Below are 23889 nucleotides of genomic sequence, written 5' to 3'. Positions count from 1 at the left end.
TGGGACTATCTAATCTAGGGCATATCTATTGCCCTAGATCTGCAAAGATAAGCAAATATGATAATTTTTAATTAGCTATTCTATTCGCCTTTCCAGATGTCAACTTAAAACTATCTTCCTGTAAGTTCTTATTCCAGTCCACTCATTTAATGCGAAGTGCCAGAAACAAAACTGTGGGAGGAGAAGGGACCTGAAGCTTTAAAAACAGAACAAAAGCATAAACTAAGAAAACCCACATCAGACTATCTTGACCTAATGAGAGCAGGAGTTTCTGTGTTTGAAGGCTTTGAGAACTCTGCTTTGTTGTTCCTTTGTGGTTGAACAAGTGACACACAAGCTCGCACATTTTAGTTGCTCTTATTTTGGGATGCTGTAACAGAGAGAGAGATGATTTCCGAGGCAGGAGACATATGCCTGCTTTTAGGCTAAAGGAGGCCCAGTCTATCACTTGGCTGATGTAATTAATTCCACAGAAAAAGCGGAAAACAGTCTTCCCTCCCTCTCCCCCCTCCCCCACAAAAACAACAACAACGGAAAAGCAATCTCTTGCAGATACAGCAGTGTCTTTATTCAAGCTGAAGTTCTAGTCAGCTTTTGATTTGGTCCTGGGCGGCATGACATGAATCTGGTCTCCATGTAAGATCTGGATTAGTTTAGTAAAATTTCATTTGTGATAGAGGCTGCACCTTTTGGGTAGGTGTCTGCAGTGAAAAGAACTATTGTTCACAGAGTATGTAGAGATAGTGAGGTAGCGGAATGTAGGACAGGATTTTGAGGGTTCAAGCCCAATTTAAAAGAAAACATTTTCAGACATCTTCAGGATGCTGTCAGCTCTGATACTAATTACTGTCAAGAGTGGCTAACCCTTCTAGGAGCACATGACAAATTCAGGAAGTCAGACATAAAGTACAAAGAAATCACTGACCTAACATATCATGCTCCACTTTAAAGGCATCATGCATACCTTGACTCTGCCTTTCCATGTGCAAGAAAAGCGGGCTCTCAGATGCAACTGTTCTCCAGTACTGCATGCTACTAAATATTTAGAGTGAAAGCTATCCTGTATTCTTTCGTTCTAGGATGTTGTTTCTCATAGCAAAAAGCTTACCAAGAAGAACAAGGAACAGCTCTCTGACATGATGATGCTGAATAAACAAAGGGGAGGTCTGAAAGCTTTGAGCAAGGAGAAGAGAGAAAAGCTGGAAGCCTATCAACATCTGTTTTACTTACTTCAGGTACACAGCTTTTAATGCTGCTCTTAAAGCATTCAGTGACCTATTGTCTTAGAGGCTTATATGTTTTGGCCTAGTCCTTGCTTATGTGTTATATTTTTGAGCCATCTTAGTTCCCAGTGATAGTGGGGGAATGCACACTGAATTTTCCTTCTTGTTGCAGACTAATCCCACCTACTTGGCCAAGCTGATTTTTCAGATGCCTCAGAACAAATCCACAAAGTTCATGGATTCTGTGATCTTCACACTGTATAACTATGCATCCAACCAGAGAGAGGAATACCTGTTGTTGAGGCTTTTCCAAACAGCATTGCAGGAAGAGATCAAGTATGTGGTAGCATATAGTATAGCCTTGTTGTTGAATCAGTTCTGGGAATTTCTAGAACTAAGGCAGATTTCCCATGGTGTCTCATGCTAGTATGCAGGTAATACTGAACTGACCATTCTTTCTGCTCTTTCCATTTCATATCTGTTCTTAATGCAATCTAGAAGGGAGGAGTTGAGTCTGTCCATTAAGGATGATGGCTCTTCACTGCAGTCAAGACTTTGCTACACAATAAGGCAATTTCCTTTGATATAATGCAAAGTCATCCTAAAATTCAGTCTAACCTCAATTCTCTAATGTTTGATTATAAAAACCTCTAATAAACTGCTCTTTTGTCTAGAGCAACTCAAGCTTTGCCAGCCAGGGAGAAAGCTGACAGTAAGCGTGTCTTTGTTTTTGTTTTTTTAACTAGATTTCCAAAAACTAATGATGAGGATACTGAAACCAAGAAGCTGTATTATTTGGTCATCTTATTGAATGTCAGTCTTAGGAAACCTGGCTATCCTTAGGTGCATTTTGTTTGGTCAGTTGAGCCTTAGGAACTTGATGTTACATGACTGCAGTTCTTTATAATGCGGAGTTGCACAACTTGCTGAAGAACAATGTGTAGTAAAATTTGGGAGGACTATTCTTCTAACATTTCTTTAGAATGTGTTTTAACCATGAAGATAGTGTATGCCCCGAAGCAAGCAACAACTGCTGAAAGAGGGTGTTTTTTTCTTTTTTTTTTTTTTTTCTTTTCTTCATGTTCGGAATGGTCTGGGGAAATGCAGATGCTTTTTCCTCTGCTGCTATATTCCCTGGGGTGGAATACTAGGAATGGCTTTTGTTGGTGTAGCTTACTTATTTTGAGTACTGGAAGAAACGTACAGTTCTTTTTCTTCTCTCTACATCAACCACTCTCTGTTACCTTCGTGTTTTTGAATCACATTGTCAAATGGAGTGTACAATTGGATTATAATTAATTGACATCAGGCTGGCTACTGGCAGACTGTGTTGCAATTCCCAAGCAAAAGGCATAAGTTCCTTATCTCATCTATTTTGAAAAATATTCCAATATTACTCTTATACAGTGTTGCAGATTATTGCTGTATAAAGATTTTAGTACAAATGCATGTTTCCTGATGGTAACACTGTAACGCTTTCCTTTATGCTGAGAAGTCTATGTATAACAGATAGAATTATGTGTACTTCATATTTCATTCAGATTCTTTCTTCTGCAGATCAAAAGTAGATCAAATACATGAGATTGTGACTGGGAATCCTACCGTTATTAAAATGGTGGTGAGTTTCAACCGTGGTGCCCGTGGTCAGAATGCCTTGAGGCAGATCCTGGCACCGGTTGTGAAGGAAATCATTGATGACAAATCACTCAATATCAAAACTGATCCTGTGGATATTTACAAGTCTTGGGTTAACCAGATGGAGTCTCAAACTGGTGAGGCCAGGTATGAGAACCGTTACTATTATGTTTTTCTAAACATTTCTTGGCTCCTTTGTGCTGCTCTGCTAATCCTCTCAGACTATTCTTGGCTTCGCTGCATGCATCTGTCCAGCTGATACTGGCTTTTTCTCCTCGAATCAGCTTTCATCAGAGAGTGAGAAAGATCATGTTTTGACAGCGGTGCCGAGGGTGTTGGAAGATCTCATTAGGAAATGGAAGAGAAAATGCTCTTTGTGCACTGAACTGTGCTGAATTGAAAGTTAGCTGTGAGATGCCGTGTAACCTAGAAGAGATCACGGGAGAAAAAGTACTTGGGAATCAGTTCCATATTAGCCCTTGTTCTTTTCTTATATACCCTGTGCAAGCTTTAAATACTATCTGCAAGCATACAAAGCCTCCTTTATTGGAGCAAAAGCACAATATTGAAATTCTTAGTCATAACATCTTTCAAATTCATGTCAGCTGCTGATGAGAATTAGATTGCAGGACCTCTGTGTGCTAGATGATTTTTGCTTATTTGTTCAAGAGAGTTGTTCTGGATTCTTTACTTCAATGCATGAGACTGTGCTAAATCTTGAGGATTCTTTTTTTTTTTTTAATTTTTTTTAAATGCACTTAAAAAAAACCATACAAAATGAAGTAAATTTAGCTTATAGAAAAAACATACCCACTTATTTGGCACCACTTCCTGCAGATAGCAGGTGATGTCAGTTTTTCTAGAAATTGCTTTAACTTGTGGTTTATACCCAAGTTTTTATCAGCTCAATGTTGAAATGAGTAGTTTGCTGTTTCACTGACTTTTATGTAGCCTGAAACACTACATGCCGCAGACAGCACCTTTTTTTGCCTGGACTGTATGTCTTTATGCTGTACAAAAGGTACAATTTTGAGTTAGCTGAGTCTTATTCTAACAATGTCCAGAGCAAGGCAAGCAGCAAAAGTAAAAGCAAGAAATCTTCAACTCTTCTAGTGCCTAAAATGTGGATTGAAGGCAATGCTCAGCCCTTGGCAACCAAGTGAATGTAAGCTAGTTTGTTTCTGTTTCTACCTAGAAATTCTGTCTAGCTCTGTTTCTGAAAAATGCTGGCCTGACAAATACTTCATAGGTTTGATCTTTTTCAAATAGCAAACTGCCATATGATGTTACACCTGAACAAGCGCTAACTCATGAAGAGGTGAGGACGCGCCTGGATGCCTCAATCAGAAACATGAGGACAGTGACGGACAAATTCCTGTCTGCTATTGTTAGTTCAGTGGATAAAATCCCGTGAGTCTGGTGTACTGCAGTACTGTTCTGAAGAAATTGCTGATGTAATAAAAATGCTAGCAACAGTTTTATTTGCCTTTTCTTTCTTCCAAAGTTATGGAATGCGCTTCATTGCCAAAGTGCTAAAAGACTCTCTGCATGAGAAATTCCCTGATGCTGGTGAGGATGAACTTCTGAAGGTAAGGACCTGAGCACCTTTGGGAATAACTGCCAGCAGCTTGGCTGTGGCAAGGGTATCCTGTTCTTCGCCTGTGTACATGCGCATGCACACACATGTGTATAGGAGTGTATGTACAGCTGTATATATTACTTTTTAACTTACGTAAAATGTTTCACATTGGGTGTTTGACTGTTAGCTTCATATACAACACCTGAGATGTAATACAGTGCTCAAAAGGACGCATTCTCTTGCTTCTGCTTTGCTTGTAATATTTTGTATATTTGGTCCTTTAGGTTTCTGGACTTGGGGTACTCTTCCTTCTAGGAAGTAAACCTTGTTTTTGCTGGAGTGATCACAGCTAGCTGGTCTTTTCTTAAAGAGACAATGTCAAGTAAAAAAACTCTGTACTAAAAATTCTGATGTTCCTAATTCCCATACTTTGTAACAGTCCTGAACATTTAAACAGCAACAATTGCTCATGATTTCTAGTCCATTTTGTATTTTGCATTCCAGTATGTTTGGAGAACTAGAAGTATGCTCAGAGTAGGCACTCAAATGAGTATAGCTTTTTGGTTTTCACTGAAATTTCTTTCCTTTTCCTTTTTCTTTTTTTTTTTTAATAGCTTTTTGTGGCCTTTATGTCCATAAATCCTTTGCTTGTTAATTAAATAAACTTTTTATCTTAGAATACTTGACAATGTCTCTTTAAACTTTTCTGCCCTCTACTTCATTAAATTATATTTACCAATCTGAATGCTGTTTTCTTCTCTCTTCTAGTTCTGTGCTTTCCCATTCTGAGGCATCGATTCTTTCTATGCAGGTGAATTAATTTTTTCCATCTGTAAATTTAGGTGGAAAACTGCATTTTTCATTAGTCCTTGTGGAAACAGTGTAACTGTCCACAGGAAAATCAAAACTGCAGTGTGTGCAATGAGTACAAGTAAATTTTTAGGAACAAAAGCTACCTGGGTAGTACCTTTTATTCTGTTCTCCCATCTCCTAAGTTTGGATGTTATTAATATGATTTTTCTCACAGATGCATTTTCTTATTGCCTTCCATGAAACAGCTTTGACTGCTGTAATCCTGTGACATAACCTGAGGGAGTACAACAGTGTTTCGAGTGAATAACACTAATCTTTTGTGCTTCTGCATTTATTATCTCTGGATTAAATGGTTTCTCAGTTACACTAGCTTCTTTTTAACTGGGGGACTGTGTCTGAAATTGTTGCTGGCTTCCTGAGTTATTTTGAAAAAGAAAAGGGGTTTGGAGAAAGAATGGAAAACAGCCACTAGTTTTCTCAGTTTGGCTCCTTGTTTTGCCATGCTTCACCATTTTTGCTTTATTGGAGATGGCGGCCTGTTTTGCACACTTCTCCAAGAACTAGCTCTTGTCTTATATTTGGACTACAATCTTAGCTTCCTCTGTCTGTACAGTCATTGTTCTGCCCTCTGTCAGACTAACTCATTTCTGTTTAATTCCCATGGTAAATTTTCTCATGATCACGTAAGTAGTGCGTTGATAACTTGATAATATCTCCTGTCCATACATTTTATAGATTAAAAATTTAAATCTTTATACATAGGCATATCTGTAGCCTTATATTCCTGTAGCTAGTCATGCTCGTTTTTCCCTCTTTGTGATTAACATCCTACTGCATCTTAATCTTCTTTACGCTGTAGATTCTTGGGATAGCATATGCTTGTATTTGACAGGACAGTGGAACTTTAATCTTGAAATGGGCCTACAGCTTGCACAAAAATAATTAATCAAAGCACAGTCAGAATAGTTTCAGGAAAATGTAGTTGTGATCTATACCTCTGTTTATTGACATGTTTCTCTACTCAACTTTTCCCAGATTGTTGGCAACTTACTCTATTATCGCTACATGAATCCGGCCATTGTTGCACCAGATGCGTTTGACATCATTGATCTTTCAGCTGGAGGTCAGCTGACTACAGATCAACGCAGAAACCTTGGTTCCATTGCAAAGATGTTACAGCATGCTGCATCCAATAAGATGTTCATGGGAGACAATGCGCATCTAAGCATCATTAATGAATACCTTTCACAGTCATATCAGAAATTCAGGTAGAAGACCGTAACTAAGTCGGGAGGTTTGACAGGGATAATAATAAATTGTAAATATAACTTCCATCTCTGTTAAATAAGTAGCCTATTGAAAATAAGAGTTTGCACTCCCAGAGTTACATAAACATCGGTGACAATGGCAAATACAATGCGTACCCAGAATTCACAAACCATGCGTAGTATATTAATGAGATTGCCAAGTCAAGTATTCTGATTTATGACAAGTCAATATTAAGGTTGACTTTCTCTGTATTTATCGTGATACTATGGACATAGACAGCTAATACGGACATACCCCATTCTTTTTTCCTGTATGAACCCTGCCTTCATGTAAAAGCTAACTGGTGCTCAGAAATTGAAGAGGGTTGGTGTTTTGCTGTTTATGTAGTAAAATCAAATGTTCATTCCAGAACTCTTGTTTTCAACCTTTCATGTTTTGTAATAAGGAAAACCAAAGGCAGCTGGGAGCAGGGTGGGGGAAGGGGGGAAGGAGGAGTTGTTCTTGCACTGAAGGCAGGAGGATGCGTGAACAGAGTCCCTTGAGTCACAGACCTGTGCTGTGGATGCTGAAAATGAGCGAATGTCAACATGCTCAATGACAATAATTAAATTTTTGAGTTTACTTTGTGGTACACTAAAGTCGACAAATTGTAGCATGCTGTGATGTACAGAAGATTATAGAACAGTGGTTTTGCTTGGGATTGTCACAGGGAGTTAATGCTCTTGATATGTCATGTGACTCATAGAGTTATACTGATTCTTTTCTCCTCCTTTTTTCAAAGACGTTTTTTTCAGGCTGCCTGTGAGGTCCCTGAATTGCAAGATAAATTTAATATTGATGAATATTCTGACTTAGTTACTCTCACTAAACCAATTATTTATATTTCCATTGGTGAAATCATCAATACACATACTGTAAGTATGCATTGGTTACATTTGCTCTTTATAAGCAATGCTCACAAAGAAAATTCTACTTTTGAGTTGAAATCCAGGTTACCAAATTTAAAGGTAAAAACTGTCATTAGTGTGTAAAAGCTTGTCAATTTATAGAATTCAGTAATTTCCTTATGATTTTTTCTAAGTTGTTTTGAAAGTGTGTAAGTGTATAATAACGTATATGATAATGTTGATATTGCTGCTTTGGACTGGGATGAAATAAGGTCTCTTTCTAAAAGAAACCAGCTCTGAGTGAGATCATTTCATTGGCTAGAAAAGGATCTGTGGTTAAAAAAAATAAACAAATTCTGTCTGTTCATCTAGTTGCTCTTAGACCATCAAGATGCAATTGCTCCAGAGCACAATGATCCGATCCATGAGTTGCTGGATGATCTGGGAGAGGTTCCTACAATTGAGTCCTTAATAGGTGATCTGTTTTATTTTACTTAAGAAATATGTGATATTGCCGTAAATGATCCGAAATACAGTAAAGAAGCTATATAAGGAGTCGTCATAGGTCATTTGAAAGCAGGTGCTCTAAGAGAGCAGCAACAAATTTTTTCGTTTGTTCTTTCTCACAACAGAATTTGTTACACTGGAAGAACAACCTCACTAGCCTCATTTCTTTCTGCCCCATTCTCCTCCACTTCCCTGAATTTCTAGAAGAAATAAATTTTGAAATGTTTTATTTCTTCCCTTATATTGGATCTCCCCGCTCTGCCCCAGCTTACTTGAAAGGATTTGTTCTTCATTCTAGAGATCTGTATTTGTAATGTAAAATACTTACATATATTACTGAACTTTGAAAGGAACGTGTGTTCCTATAAAGATCTTTGGTATGGTTGGTAGGGTAACTGCTTCCCTCCTATTCAATTATTTCTATACATTAATGAATATCTGATAAAGGAGAGAATTTTACCCTCTTCTAATGGAGGAGGAAGAAGCTAACACTACTGTTGCTAATCTGTGACAGTTTTCTGAAAACTGGATCTGACCCTACAGTTCACTGCTCCATGAGATGACAAACACTGGAAAGTCGCATGAGCTTTTCTCCTTCCTTGATTTTTCATGTTGCAGCTATTGGGAGCGTGAAGTCTGCCATTTGGGGGTGAGGATGTTTTGGAGAAGATGGTTTGCCAGCAAAATGTTTACTTATAAATTGATTGATGAGAAAGGTTAGAGCCTTTTAAAGGAATGATTGTTTTCTTCCAAGCGCTCATGAACAACAGAGGAAGGTGTTATCTGAGAGAACCTAGATTTTGAGTTTAACTAGAAAGTGCCCCTTCATTTCATTTTTCTTTATATACTGTATTGGTGTGGTTAATATTTCAGTTTTATCTTTTTCTAGCTCTCTGGAAAAGGGGGACAAATGTTTGGAAAAACACATCCTAACAAGTGTTCTGACAGAAAGCTCAGATACAATTAGAGCAGCTGAAATTCCTTTTGACAGGATAGTTTAGTTTGTTTAATAGAAGATTACAAGGTTGGTTTCTAATAAGCGTTTTACTCTTTGCTTTAAAAATTCATTCTAATGATGACACGGGCAATAAAGCAGACCGATACTTCTATTTAACATATTTTTGGCTGGCCAGGTAGACTTCTCATTATAGAGAAAGAGAGGCTGAGATATAGTGTGCAAGATATACCCCGTTTGTAAGGTCTACAGACTTGAGATTACTTGCTACCTTTCTCTTCGTGGCCCATTCATTGTCAGTTTTGTGAAGAAAAATCCTCTGACATATTCAAGATAATGTTTTAAAAATCCATTATTGGCATATGAAATATCATTTTAACAGTGTGGGAAGCTCAGTGTTATTTTTCTGTGGTCTGTTAAGTAGGAAAAATTACAAAGCTCTAGCAGTCAAGAATGAGAAGAATACAATCAAATGTATAACACCTTTTTCTACTTGGCAGGGGAAGGATCTGGCAATGTTAATGACCCCAGCAAGGAAATGCTAGCAAAGACTGAAGTTTCTCTCACGCTCACTAATAAATTTGATGTTCCTGGTGATGAGAACGCAGAGATGGATGCAAGGACAATTCTGCTGAAGTAAGTGAGGGGTAACTGCCTGGCACATATCTCAGACAATGCGCAGGGTAGAAGCTGAATCTTTACAGCTAATCTGTATGTGAAAATAAAAGAATCGAAATTTAATTTAAGCTAAGGTGGGGCTGATACTCAGAATACAGTGAGCTTATAGCCATGTCCTTGAAATTCTGTGGCTGTTAAATTTGTTCTGTTTTGTTCTCTGTCACAGTAGAATTTAGCTTCCTTTAAAAGTTTTTGTTTTGGCTTTTGTTGTTGTTTTTTGCTGGTTCTGGAGGGGAAAACTGTCAGAAAAAGCTTCTGGATGTGAGTGAGACCAAAGCAGGCAAATTTACCTGTATGTGAATAATTCATAAAGGCTCTCTGAAGTAATTCATTGTGTTTATCACAATTTAACCCTGAAGTCTGCAGATCTAAAATTTAGATGTATTGATATTTGTGTTGCCTATATAATGCCTTATGCAAATATTTTTAATACAAAATGAGGAACATATGGAAAATCTGTGAGTAACCAAAAGTCTAGTACATATGAGTAATATTGTACTGTACTGCTAAATTAGCCAGTTCTTACAGAATTAGCTTCTTTCTATGTAGCTTTTCCCCTAATTGGGGAAAGTATCTCCTTCAGATATCTTTGCTGTTGTTCTTGTCCTTTTTTTGGTTTATTTAATTGATGTGGTCCCCTTCTCTCTAGATTCTGTATTCCTCAAATCTGACTCTATCCAATGAAGCCTAATAGCTTTTTGGGAAAAGAAGCGATGTGAGCCTAATTGAAAGAGAGCAATGAACAGTCAGGATTTCATTATTACCAAACTCTTCATCTGGGAGGACTTAGTACTATTTCCTATCTCTTGGCCAGTTTTAAGCAAGCCCCTATTGCTGAGATGTGTAGAGCAGCTATCTGGCATTCAGTTGCATATTCACCTGCTCTGGTGAATACACATTCTTACTCAGATGCTAGATAGTTAAACTGAGAAGTCTTCAGGTTGGTTTACACTGGGTCTTGCCGGAGCAGTGACCTCCCGAAAAAAAGTCACCCTTCCAAGAATAACTTACATTAACTGGGTTTCTCAAAAGATATATCAGTATTTTCCCCACCCACCAAAAGAATCTAACACTGATTACAACAGAAAAGATTTTGGGCCTGTGCCTGTAGTAATCAAAGATATTGATGATAAAGAAAGGTGTTGACAGACTTTGTGTGATGCCAGAAATAATGACAACCTCACTACAAAGTATTGAAAGTACGCTTTGGTTTCATCATCTGCTTCAGGGACAGATTGCATCGGACTGGGCACTGATTGTGATTAAATCGTAACCGAGGTCAAGGAACAACACTGTCTTGCTCCAGATTGGAGACAGATACCCAGTTGGGCTCAATTACTCTATACGTAAAAAAATAGTCCCTATGGAGATGTTTGATACCTATTACAAAGCACTAAAGTGCACTTATGGATAGGTATTATTTTAGACTTTTTCTGGCTACATGAGATTGCTGTTGCTGCTACCTGTTCTGCCTTTCACCTTAGAATTGCAGCCTCTGTGGTCCAGATAGCAGTACTGGGGCTGCCTTGGAATATAGAGGGTAATGTTCCCAGTGCTTACGAAGGTGCTGGGGAGCAAACCGGTGTACTGCATAAGAGCACCTCGCAGGGAACTAGTTTCTGAAAAGTAATTTACTTTTTGACACTGAGTTATCAGGGATCTGGTCTGGTTTATGATAGGCCAAGTGTGCATCCAGTGAAAATGTGACTAGAGAAATTGGTGATGCTTTGTCATTGTTGCAAAGCAAGAATATTGAAGGTCTTTCAGCCTTAAATGTTCTCGCCTATTCTCCTTGATTTCTTTGCAGTACAAAGCGTTTAATTGTTGATGTAATCCGCTTCCAACCAGGAGAAACCCTGACTGAAATCTTAGAAACTCCAGCTACTTCAGAGCAAGTATGAAGAATTTGCTTCCTTACGTTCTTTTTGGACTGAGAAATTATTGTCTATCCAGACATATGCGGGTATACTTGGGAATCTGCATCGAAGCCTAGAGGTTGTGTATTACAGTGGGGCTGTGACATGTTGATGATGGAAATGCGTGTCACAACGATGGGAAGGGAATATAATGGAAATACATTGTATGCATAAACTTAACATTTTTGATAGCTGCTAAATGTCTGTCTGTCTGTCTATCTAGAAGGCTGTTTTAAACAGCAGGTGGGCTAGTGCTGGTTCCTATACATGAATGCGTTTGCCAAAAATGCATTCACTGGCTTCAGTAAAGGAATATCTGAACAAAATTTTCTATCCTGTGTTATGCTGGAAGTCAGAGTGGTTCCCAATCACCTTAAAATCAATCTGTTTGTGAACTTGTAGCTTTGTTGCTTTTTTTTTTCCCTAGGAAGCAGAGCATCAAAGAGCTATGCAGAAACGGGCCATTCGTGATGCTAAAACTCCTGATAAGATGAAAAAGTCTATATCCGTAAAGGAAGACAGCAATTTAAATCTTCAAGAAAAAAAAGAGAAAATCAAGACAGGCTTGAAGAAGCTGACAGAACTGGGGACTGTGAATGCAGAAAATAAATACCAGGAACTAATCAATGATATTGCAAAGGTATTTCCATCAGTGGTTTCCTAGTAGTCGTGATTATGATTTTCCACAATTTGCAGTGTTGTGAAACTAGTCTATGGAGTTTTCAGGAGTAAGTTTTGCATTAGTTACTTTAGAAACATGAAACATACTTCTTTGTTGCTGAGTTTTCACCTCTTTGTGTTTAGAAAGTCATTTATCTTAATGAGAAATTCATATCTTCTCAAATGCTTGTGCTGGTAGGATCTCGGGCACTTTATAAGGAAAAATACTGTGGCTTGGGGGAAACCCTAATCTGTTGAGGTTTTTTTTCCTCCCCCTATTGCTGTTCACTAGTTTAAATAGTGCCTCTACAAACTTAGTCACACAAGAAAACCTTGCACATAACTTAAAAGAAATCCTAAGCAGTATTTGTATTTAAACATACCCATCCAACAATTCCTAAAATGCAAAGCAGGAGACAAAAAATCTTTCAAAATTGGTATCATACTGTTGTTCATTACTATGGCGAGGATGTATTTTGTACCACAAATTCACCGAGGTAATGTGTGAGAAAGATTATGTACATAACATGACTTCTAAAGGTGATTATTTATTTATGTTGGAATCAATCATCAAGTAGTTAATAAGCATCAGAAAAGAAAAAGGAAGTTGATTTGACTGTGTGACACTTTTTTGCTCAGTTATTAATGTAACATATGCTTTAAAATGGCTGGCTGACAAAGAAAGATGAGGAAATTTTGTGCGTTGGTATGATTATAGCGTTTGTAGGATTTCTTTTTTACTCAGAGAAGGTAGAAGTTGACGCAACCCTTAGATTCCCCTACTGCTAGTGCCCGCTCTAGTCACTGCAGCTCTGGCAGCATCTAAGTTGGAGAAAGCAAAAACGCATTCAAATAAACTGCTGTGGGGAGGGAGTTGGTTAGTTCCATAAATAGTCAACACACAGAAGAGGTGGTGAAGCTTAAACTGGGGCAAGTATGACTGGGGAATCTCGCTACAGCTTGTAGCCTAAAGCAAGGCTAAGCCAAATCAAAATAGTGCATTTCAAATAGTCTGTCTCAATGTGCTGGGCTTGAGCAACTGCCAGAGAGCATCCAGCAGTGGCTGCTAAGTCGTTCTGTGCTGTAGGATATCCGAAATCAGCGTAGATACCGTCAGAGAAGAAAGGCAGAGCTGGTGAAGCTGCAGCAGACGTACAGTGCCTTGAACTCCAAAGCTACCTTTTATGGGGAACAAGTGGATTATTACAAAAGCTACATCAAAACCTGCTTGGATAACCTGGCAAGCAAGGGCAAGTAAGTATCTTGGGACCTTGGAGCTGTGGCTCTAGAAGCACTCCTTAAAGAATAAAGTTATATGTCAATGCTAAGAAGAATGGGACTGCCATCTGCTCAGAGATTCTGGTCTAAGCACTTTACCAAACTAATGATCCTGCAGAAGGATCATACCAATGGTGTGAAAATACCAGGGAGAGGGCAGTGCCCTGAATGAGGTCAAAAAGACATATTAAAATATTTTTTGTCCTTCTGGGAGAGGGGAACATAGAAGCAGGGGGAATAAAGTGAGGTGCCCAAATAACACATCTGCTGCTCAGTCTGTCCTGTCGTTCTTTCTAAAAGCAGAGAATGAAGCTAATCTAACTTTTAAGTTCTCTATTTTGATTACTTACAAGCATTGATTAAGATTTGTCTTATTTTTTGTCCTGAGTTGTTTATTTCAATGGAAGCCAATTCAGGTGCTGAGGTTTTCCTGACAAAAAGTGATATCTTCCTCCTAAATTCATCACTTCCTTTTGCTTTGACGGGCAGTGAACTGTTGTCCATTTTAGGCTGAGATTATTTTTGGGGGGGGGGGGGGGGGAATGGGTTTGCGTGCCCTCTTGGAGGTGCCTATTTCTGGCAATTGGCCATAGAGAAAGTTTGGCATATTCTCCTAATTTTCTGACAGCTGATATAAGTGAGAGAAATCCCACTTTGTGTCATTCTGATATAAAGCAGCAGTTCCTTTGATGTTCTTCTGTTACATTTTTCATCTGAACATGCTGCAGAAAGAATTTTCTGTTTTGAAGAGATTTCAGAGGTGGCTTTTTGGCCCTTGTGAATTGTTACTGGAAAGGGTGAAGCATAGAGATGTGAAACAGGGGGATGTAGGGGAATTTAAGCCTGTAACTACTGGCATGATAAGCAGACCTACTTTAAAGTAGAACTTGAACTGTAAGATAGAATGGGTCTTTGTGTTTTCTCAAATAGACATGGAGAAAGTCAAACCCTAGGGCAGCAGTTAAGGATGGACAGTGAGGGAGAGATTAGTCTAACGGGTAAGGAGGACAACTGTAATGGTTTTCCCCTTGGACATGCAGTAGGAACACTGAGATTGAAGAGGAAGATTTTAAACAGTGTAAACCAGTCAGGGCCATAGGTCACGCGTAAGTATATCTGATGTGTGTAATTTTGGATCATCGAATTAATCAGCTACACTTACTTTTTTAACTTCTGTTTGTGTAGAAATTGCTGTTGCTGGTCCATTTTCAGAATACGAATAAAATGCCTTGTTAACCTTAAGAAGATTCACTTTTGCCTAATGATAAATGGAACTGCTTCCTATAAAGTACCATGTCTTTTCTTTTCTTTTCTTTTTTTTTTCCTCCTGTTGTGTAAGAGTTTGGGGAAGTAGTAGGAAATTAAAGATTTCATGCATTAGGCGAGTCACATGCTCCTGTTCTCATTTTCTAGCGTACAAAGACATGGCTTTTGCCCCAGATAACATCCAAGCTACAAATGTGATGTAGGTGGATGATGTATTTCTTCTAGTCAGTTTATCAGCAGTGTTAGTTACAGTTTATTAGCTATACTGGTTCTAGCTACTTGCCCAAATTGGATTTCCCTACTCATTGACTCATCATCTATTTGTCACAGGGTCTCTAAGAAACCTCGAGAGATGAAAGGCAAAAATAGTAAAAAGATATCTCTAAAATATACGGCAGCTCGACTTCATGAGAAGGGAGTGCTATTAGAGATTGAAGACCTGCAAGTTAACCAGTGAGTTTCTCTTTAAAATCTAACCTTAAGAGGTAAGTAAGCTCTCTGGGGGAAGAGGGAAACAGGTATGTTAAATTCTGTTGTCTCTTACTTGTAACTTGCACAGACTTGAGGAACATAATCCCTTTGGGGGGCTGCAAGTAGTGTTTGTGTTCTATTGATCTTGATATTTGTCTGAGATCATGACAGATTGCTTTACGGTTGAACTCTTGAAATTCAGCATTGTTTGTAGCCTTAGCTATCAAAGCTGAACAAATTGTTTTAATTATCTAGGCTGGCATCCCTGTGTAGCAAGGGCCAGGAAACCTTACATAGTGATCTCTTTTCAGTTCTGTTATTTCTGGGTGAACTGAAGTGGATCTTTGATAGAGAGGTTTGGCAAAATTTAAAGATGATCGCTTCCCCTCTCTCCCCCCCACCCCTGCAGTCAGGGAAGGGTACCTCCTCAAGTGAATTAGTGAATTGCTCCAATAGTTAGAACTCTCACTGTTGAAAAAAAAAAATCAACTTATTGTTAGTTTGGATTTGTCCAACTGCATTGTGTTAGCCTTGAGAATTTGTCATGTCTTTTGTGGAATATTTAAAAGCTACCTGCTTCAAGAATTTTTCCAACTCTGAATGCTGTTTTGTGCTTTGCACACTAAAGAGGGTGTTGATATGCAAGTGCTAAAGTATCCTGTTTCCTATGATAGGATATTACTGCTTTCATAAAGATGTGCTCTGGTAGACATAGACTGTGTTTCCGTTCATTATTCTCCTGAGTCTGGTTTGGTTTTATGGTCTCATTCTAAATAGGGAGAGAGAATTAGAGTTAAGAATGAGATTCTTGGAAATTTTTCTTCTGAGTTCACCTGGTGTATTCCCTTCTTGTTTCATTAGGAATTGTGTGTTCAGTAATGAACTGTTTCCATTTTTCAAATTTCATAGGTTTAAAAATGTGATATTTGAAATCAGTCCAACAGAGGAAGTAGGAGATTTTGAGGTAAAAGCAAAATTCATGGGAGTACAGATGGAAACCTTTATGTTACATTACCAGGTGAGAACTGTCCTGTTTAACATTGAAAATGTATGATCTGTAAGTTCTGTGGCTGCATGCGGCCGGCAAATACTTTTTCTGCTTGCCAGACACTATTGTAATATTAATCACATATTTTTCTGCCTGGGCAGTGTGAAAAATGCACTTAAAAACAACCCTTTTGCAGGCGAAACGGATGTAATGCAAGTGGGAGATTCAGACTAATTTGTTTGTTTCCTGATACCGATCTGTGTTCATAGTTACACACATCCACGCATGTGTGCGCTTCACAACTTTCCATTACAGCAAAGAGATCAGGAGTCTGCTGCAGTGGTCAGCTGGGCTTGGGCATGTTGGCTTCTGCCACTCATTGCGTACTGGTGTTTTTCCTGCCACCCTGCAGTTAACTGGCTTCTTTAGCTGCCGACTTCTTGGGAGTCCTCAGCTTTTAGTTACTCCAGGCCACTGGAAAAGGCACGCAGACCTAACTTTTTCCAAACAGTCTCCATTGTGCCTCCTACACTGGTACTGTTATGCCTGACATCTCTGTCCACTCCTTCTACTTCTGGGTGTCCCCCAAAATTTGCTCCCTAGGCATCACTAGGTTTTTTGATCTCTAGTGCCTCAGGGGTCTTGAAATAGATTATGTGCAGGAGCGCTGTGCATCGTGATAAGTCTGTATCTCCTCTCCTTCACATGTTCCCTAATTGGCTGCTAGGAGGCACCGCTGCAGTGCATGTCCCCTATAAGTGCTCAGAGGACTCTTCTAGTTCATTTCAGTTCTAATCTGTTGGAGCTGTTTGTGAACTTCTTGGTTCATTTGGTTACCCCAGGTCATTCACCCTTAATACATACAGATTGCTGTACCACTACTCCTCTGTAGCGCTGCTTTGCAGAAAATGCAAATGTTCTGAGAGCGGGGAATCTGACTGCACTAATCCAAGTATAGCATTAACAATGGCATCAGTAAAAAGAGTTGCATTGTCGTTGTCAAAATTTTTATGGAAAACAGGAGTAGTAGTTTTATAATTACTTATTCCAGTGTCACCTAGACTGGACAGCAGCAGGAGACAGATTATTCCCTCCAGTAGCACTGGATGAATGCCTCCTCCAGTATTTGGTATTCAAGAGTGGGGCTGCTGACATAAGTCCACTGATGAGACAGATCAGGAGAGTCTTTTTGTTCCCCTCTCTGATGCATCACTGAATCAGCATTTTGTTTCTAGTCCTCGTGAAGGACTGCCTTAGATCGCAGTGCCCTAAACTGCCTCTGTAAGGCCTGTGGCCGCTCAGCTTTTTATAAAGTCATGCTGTGGAATATAATGTTTCACGGGTACCTAATATGGTTAGGCATATAGAGAAACGCGCTTTAAAAATTATGACGACCTTATGGCAATTGAGGAAGTGAAAAGCCTGGAGATGTCTAGATTTGAAATTTGGCTTTCTTAGAACTGTTTTCTGCTCTCTTTCACAGTTTTCAATGAAACGTTTTCATAAACATTTAAAAAAGATGAAGATCTTTTGTCTTAGAGTGGTTTTAGCAGTGCTGGTAGATCTTTAAGCCACTCATTTTCCTAACTTATGCCATATATTTCATGAGATCGTCCTCAAAAGCCCCTTGTATCCTAGGGTCTTACAGATTCTTGATTAGCCCTGGAGGATTTCTCACTGATAAATGTATTTTCTTTGGTAGGATCTTTTGCAGCTGCAGTATGAAGGCGTTGCAGTCATGAAGTTGTTTGACAGAGCAAAAGTAAATGTCAACCTTCTGATCTTCCTTCTGAATAAGAAATTTTATGGGAAATAACTAACCTCTGCCAGCAAGTCTGTGAAAGGGGAGATAAAAGAAAAATCTGCACATCTTTTAACGTCTCCTCTAGCTCTCAGAATAGAGGACATTATCTTGAAAGGCTATAGCTATGTGTATCAATATATGCCCATGCCCTGCTAGAGTATATCATATGTATCATGAAGGAAGAATGAGAACCTCAGTGAATTGACCCTGACTGAGTCTGCAGGGAGTTGGTTTCTTCTGTCTTTATGATCTGTATCGTCTACTTTGAAGGTTCCTTGAGAGGAGGTTAATTTAGAATGTATTTTTACAGAGCACTGGGGATTAAACTAGTGTTAGAGTATACATAGGGCATCTGTGTGCTTTATTTGCCTAAGCATGTGCTTTGTAAGGCTTGAATTCTTGTTGCTTGTATGAAGAGAAAGATGGCACTACAGAGCAATCGGTCTGCTTCTTTCTAAAAGCAAAAAAGGTTACAGATTGTATTCAGGTTTTGGTTATTCTCTTAACTGCAAGGAATGAAATAAAAAATGGTCAAGGTCTAGGTTACCCATTTGTACGTGAGCTTGTGGTGGTGGTGGCAGCCAATTGCTGAAATAGAACCATTAGAGACTAGGGAATTGTTAAGTGTCAAGAATAGTCGCTGAATGATTCGTATATACGTACGATAGGCAGATAGAACAGTTTTAGTGGCTCATTTTTCTCAAATTTATTTCTCTTAATGACACTGTAATAATTTACAGGTGGCCCCTTACATAGAGGGACTGTGGAACGTATTTACTAGTGCATAAGGAGGGAGGGGGAAAGCTTTTTGGAGAATGGTAGGGAAATTTAAAAAATATGAGATGTTAATTTTCAGTGTTGCTTGCACAGCATTTGAAATATAAAAATTTGCTTTTTTCCAATTTAGAACAATGCTCCATGTATCTGTATCTGATGCAATAAACGCTAGGCTCTACCTGTAGAGTTGTCAAAGGAAGATGACTGTCTTAAGTAGGTCAGCTGTTAAAAAGTTTCAATTTGCTAGCTATACCTAAGCCCCCCCCCCCTTTTTTAACTACTTAGATTTTTTTTTTTTAATTCAGTTTTGGTGGTGGTGCTGGCTGTTCTGCCATATCCAACAGAAATGCAGAGAGACTCATAAAAACATCTGGCCTTAAAATTGCTTGTAGGCTAAAGATGCTTGCCCCAGAAAGACACTCCACGCCACCACTTTTTAAGAATAAAAAAAGAAGAAGAAGAAATAAAAAGAAAAAAGGGCAAAAGATCTCTCTGAAATGCAAATTTTAAGTTACTCTTAGGTCACTTGTGCTATTCTTTCAGATAACTGGGTTTAGTTGAGCTGCCTTATCTCTCTGATCTGCACTGAGTTAGTAATGCCAGTTCAGATCTTTTTCTAATGAAAGCCACTCAGTATTTGAAATGCCGCATGTCTGAGGATAACTTTTCTGTAATCCTTTAAGAGTTAAATATGTATTTCAGCCTGGCAATGTCTAAATGTATTTAAATATATTTTAATACTGATGCATGTTACTCCCAATACCAAAAATTCCTCCTTTTACATACCAAAACCAAGAAACATTGTGTAGATCATCTTCTGAAAGAGAGAAACCTTAGAATTGGATTTCTCTTCCAGTGGTATCTGAAGAGGAGGTGAGAATTAGGAGTATGTCTTGCATAGATTTTTAGCTGTCTCTGAATTTGATGTATAACAGAAGGACTTAACTTTAATTCTTCGTATTGAGGATGATGAAAATCATAGTAGAACATTATGGAACGATCACTAAGGAAATACAGCTATACTCTGCAAGCTTTCAAACCACAAGAGATTAATCCCTACCCCTTTGAGGGAAGTAATAAAAAACAACACTTTCCAATGTCTGCTAAAACCCTTTAAACTATAACGCAAGAGAGGATGAGGTAACCCAAGGATGGGATGAGGTAATGAGGTGTTAGTAGTGGTCTTCTACTAATCAAGTATAGTACCCATGAGGAAAGCATCCTCACAGTTGCTTTACAAGATTTGCCTTATTGTCTACACATATCAAAAAATCAGGCTTTTGGCAAAAATTAAAAAAAGAAACCAAATTGGTTGTTTGAAAATAATCATAAAAAAAATGGGAGTCTACTCATTTTAGCTGAGTAACAGTATGAAATGGTGGAGTTTTTTTAAAAAAGAAAAGCTCTGATGAAATATGCAGTCTCAGCACTGAATATATGTATTTTGTAATTTATTGGTCGTTTAGCTTTGCTTACTCCCTTGCACCATTGTATTTACCATGGGAGTAACTAGAAATAGAAGGCATGTCTTCTTTCTTTGCTGGTAAAATTTGCCTTTGTAACTCACATCAAAATAAAAAAAAATCATTTGTCCCCATGGGTGCTATTATTTGAACTGTGATTGCAGGGGGGCAGTGGTGACCTGGCAGCAAAAGCCACAGAGCTCTACTTCTACTCCAGGAAGCATGACAGGGGCAACTGCCCCCATTGCACGGGGGAGTACCGGCAATCACAGGAAGGCTAAGTGGCTGCCATGGAAACTGAAGGGAGCAGCAGCCATGGTGGGCTGGACTGCCCATTCCCAGGATGTTGGAGAGCAGCAGCAAGGCTGCATGGCCTGTGCCCAGAGCACGGGCTCCCAGCAGCAAGGAGAGTGGGCAGCAGTGCACATGTGTGAGCTGCCTGCCTGCAGAACCTCTCCGGAATCCCTGTGGCCCTCCATCTCCCTTTCTGGGTGCCTAAGAGTGCAATGTGGCAAATATGGGCAGAAGGATAACGGAAGAGATTTTGAAGGAATATGAGGTATAAGCTCCTCATCCCTGACAAGGTCTCTGAGGGCTTCCTTCTCCTCTGGGGTCTCCCATGGGGAGACCCACACACAGTACCCAAGGCACTAGCACCCCACTGGGATGCAATTCCCAATGCCCAGGTTCCTGCGTGCAAATCCAACCCTCCCAAGAGCACAGTGAATGTCCCCTGCAAAGCAGCCCCCAAAATCCCCAGTTCCATAACCTTGCCCATCACCACCATCCCTAAAGCGACTGAACCCCTACATCCTGCCTGAACAGTACAAATACTCCCAGTGCTGGCTGGGATGGCTTGTATACCTTATGTCCCATGCTCTGGCGGAGCGGGACAGATGCCCTGGCACTGCTGGTGGAGCTGCAGACTTCTCATGGACCTGGCACAGTCTCAGATACCACCAAGGTCCCCTCTGCAGCCCTATAGTACTCTTAGAAGATCCTTCTCAGCACTGTCCAGCTCTGCCCCAGTAAGAAAAGCACAAGGCAGCCTACAACTGCCCTTTATTCTCAATCAGCACGGATGTTTTTAGATTTGATTAAACAGGCAAGGCCCTGTCGTATCGTCCTGCAGGCTGCTCAGTTCCAGCACTACTGTACCCTGGCATTACTCCCACAGGCATTGTACTGGACCAGGGTCCTCCTTGCCACTTTCACTGGGAGTGTGGTGGCCTCACAAACCTCAAATATCCTCAAGCCCTGCCCCAGGACACCAAAATAGTGCCCCAAAATTCCTACTGGTCTTTATGCACACCAAACCCTTCCCCAAAACTCCCTCTGACTGCCAAACACCCTGCACTGACTGCCACACCAAAGGTCCTACTGCCTCCTCTCAAAACTGCTGCAGGGTCCCCAAACACCCTCCAAGCCATGCCCAGGTGTCCCCAAGCACCCCTAAACTTGACCTGAGATATCCTAACCCTGCCCAGGGCCCCCAAAACAGACCCAGCCCCAGGGCTGGCAGAGGTGGGAGATGAGTAGCAGATCCAGGGTTCTCAGGGGGCACCCCCCTCCAGGGGCTCTGAAAGAGGAATACTGGTGCTGAGCAGGGGGACCCAGCATCTGGATGGTGGAGAGCAGAGACCATGGTGAGTCTCTGTTGCTCCTTCCCTCTCTCTGCTTGTCCCTCCCTGCTGCTCCTCCCTCCTTCTATCCTTCCACCCCAGTGCACTCCCACTCCCCCCATCCCCACCTGCCTCCCCCGTGTCCATGCCTCCATCTCTGTCATGCTCTTCATCCCTCCACCTTTTCTCCCTCATCCCTCTCACAGTGGTTCTAGTTGTCTATCCCTTACAGCTTCATCTCTCTTCATCGCACCTCCCTCCCTCCTAGGGTTTGTGCATCCTTCCTGTCATCTACCTGGCTCTTCAGTCCTCTTTTTGTTTGCTTCACTCCCCAACCCATTGTCTATCTCCCCATCTTTGAGTTTTCCATTCCTCTGTCCAGCTCCCCTTTCCTGTTTCTCTTCCTCTGTCACATTTGCATCCCACTTTTCCTCTATTCTGCTCCTCGAGCACAAACTTTCAGTCCCTCTGTCTAGCTCCTTGTTCCTCTGTCCAGGTCTCTGTCCTTCTCTTCCTTTTTCCATTCCTTTGTCCAGCTCTTTATCCTTACCCTTCTTGTATCGTCACTCTGCCCAGCTCCCTGTGCCTCTGCATGTCTCCCATCCCTTTCTCTTTCCAGCCCCCCCCTTGTTCCATGTGCCTCCTTCATCTCTCTCCCCAACCCATCTCTATTCATTTCTCTTGCTGGATCCTATCCCTTTGCTCATTCTTCTCATGCCCCTCTAACCCCCCTTCTCTCCACCCCCTCTATCCATTCCTTTTCTCTCTCCACAACCATTTATTTCCTCTGCCCATCCCTGTCTCTCCACCCATCCCTTCAGACCTGCTATGACCCTGACCCCAGAGAGTGATGGGGCTGGAGTAGTCAGAGCTTGGAGGATGACTGGTCTGCAGGTGCTGGAGCCAGTTGGGGAGGGGATGTTCATGGGCTGCGAGGGTTTCTCGGGGAGTAATAAACGTGGGCTGCTGCAGGGGGTTCTGTGTGTGTGTGGGGGGGGTAATAACGGTGTCTTCCCCCCCCCCCCCCGGGTCCTTGTGTGCTGCAGGGCTGGGCAGAGGTTGGGTCCCGCTCCTAAGGGCTCCAGTCCGTCTTCCTCTGCTGTGTGCGCTTTTCTTCCCTCAGAGAAAGCAGCAATGCCAAAAAAAAAGGGTGCTAAGCCTGCGTCCCCGCGGAGCTAAGGCTGAGCCGCGCATGGCGCCCAGGTTGGCGGGATTGTTTTTTGAGCGCACCGCACTGCGTACCGCAGCCCGACTCCAGTGCGTGATGTTGGCAGGCATGCGCCATGGCGCCGCAAGCCTCACTGCGCCCCTGTTCTCTAAAGGTATTGCTGCAGAAGTGCTACGTATGCGCACTTGCACGTCCATACTCCTGCCGCGTGGTAACCACGGTACTACAGCCCGGCGTCCCGCGCATGCGCTATGACTCCACCGGGGTCACTCCTGCCCTCACGTGATCGCAGTGCGGTACTGCAGCGAAGGGTCCGGCGCAAGCGCCCAGCGCTTATTTGCTCACTGCTGCTCTCCTGCGATCACAGTGCAGAGCTGCAGCAAGAATTCTACGGGTGCACAGTGGCTTCGTGGGCTCTCGTGTGACCACACCGTGTGCGCTACTACAGCCACTCGTCCTGCGCATGCGCCGTGGCGCCACCGGGCTTACGGCTGCCCTCCTCCTGTGAACGCGCACAGCAAGGAAGTGTGCCGCGCGAGCGCCCTGGCGTCGCAGTACTCACAACAGCCCTCGTGTCACCAGAAAGCGGTACCACAACCCAATGTTCTGGAATATGGACGCGGTCCCCGCTATGCTCCCTGTTGCTCTCCTGATAACGAACCTGTATCGCAGAAAAGGCTCCTGCTCCAGTATGCCCACAGAGCAGTACTTCGGCGGGACGGCTGGTCGGGGGAGGGGCCCCGGGCAGTATTGTGGGTCGAGACGGAACGGAATCGCCCTAGGGTCAAAGTAATTCGAGCGCGGCGGAGCACCCCCGCGGCATGCCGGGAGCGGTAGTCTTCCGGCACTGGGTTTCCGGGCGGCCATGTCTGTTTCGTGCGGCATGCCGGGAGCGGTAGTCTTCCGGCACCGGGCTTCCGGGCGACCATG

At 41.3% G+C, this 23889-nt stretch overlaps 1 protein-coding gene and 1 long non-coding RNA gene across 5 annotated transcripts in view; one reads left to right on the top strand and one right to left on the bottom strand.

Annotated features, from left to right (window-relative positions):
• Positions 1-20303, top strand: part of IQGAP1 (IQ motif containing GTPase activating protein 1) — a 76988-nt gene extending 56685 nt beyond the window's left edge. For all 4 annotated transcript variants that reach the window (XM_062584113.1, XM_062584109.1, XM_062584111.1 and 1 more), the window contains exons 24-38: positions 1080-1235; positions 1396-1559; positions 2781-3005; positions 4128-4268; positions 4363-4447; positions 6286-6518; positions 7301-7433; positions 7779-7881; positions 9369-9504; positions 11354-11441; positions 11890-12102; positions 13210-13376; positions 14997-15119; positions 16047-16155; positions 17828-20303. In XM_062584113.1, the coding sequence (XP_062440097.1) occupies positions 1080-1235; positions 1396-1559; positions 2781-3005; positions 4128-4268; positions 4363-4447; positions 6286-6518; positions 7301-7433; positions 7779-7881; positions 9369-9504; positions 11354-11441; positions 11890-12102; positions 13210-13376; positions 14997-15119; positions 16047-16155; positions 17828-17941 (2190 nt within the window). In that variant the 3' untranslated portion in view covers positions 17942-20303. The remainder of the gene's footprint in view (positions 1-1079; positions 1236-1395; positions 1560-2780; positions 3006-4127; positions 4269-4362; positions 4448-6285; positions 6519-7300; positions 7434-7778; positions 7882-9368; positions 9505-11353; positions 11442-11889; positions 12103-13209; positions 13377-14996; positions 15120-16046; positions 16156-17827) is intronic.
• LOC134144862 (uncharacterized) lies at positions 545-23759 on the bottom strand. Its single transcript, XR_009959497.1, has 2 exons — positions 23621-23759; positions 545-3284 (listed from the first exon to the last, which is right to left on the bottom strand). It is a non-coding gene; the product is annotated as an uncharacterized LOC134144862 (long non-coding RNA).
• Positions 23760-23889: the final 130 nt, after the last annotated feature.

This window comes from Rhea pennata, chromosome 10, assembly GCF_028389875.1.
Source record: "Rhea pennata isolate bPtePen1 chromosome 10, bPtePen1.pri, whole genome shotgun sequence".
NCBI classification, from domain to species: Eukaryota; Metazoa; Chordata; class Aves; order Rheiformes; family Rheidae; genus Rhea; species Rhea pennata.
This window is presented reverse-complemented; position numbering and strand designations above follow the sequence as displayed.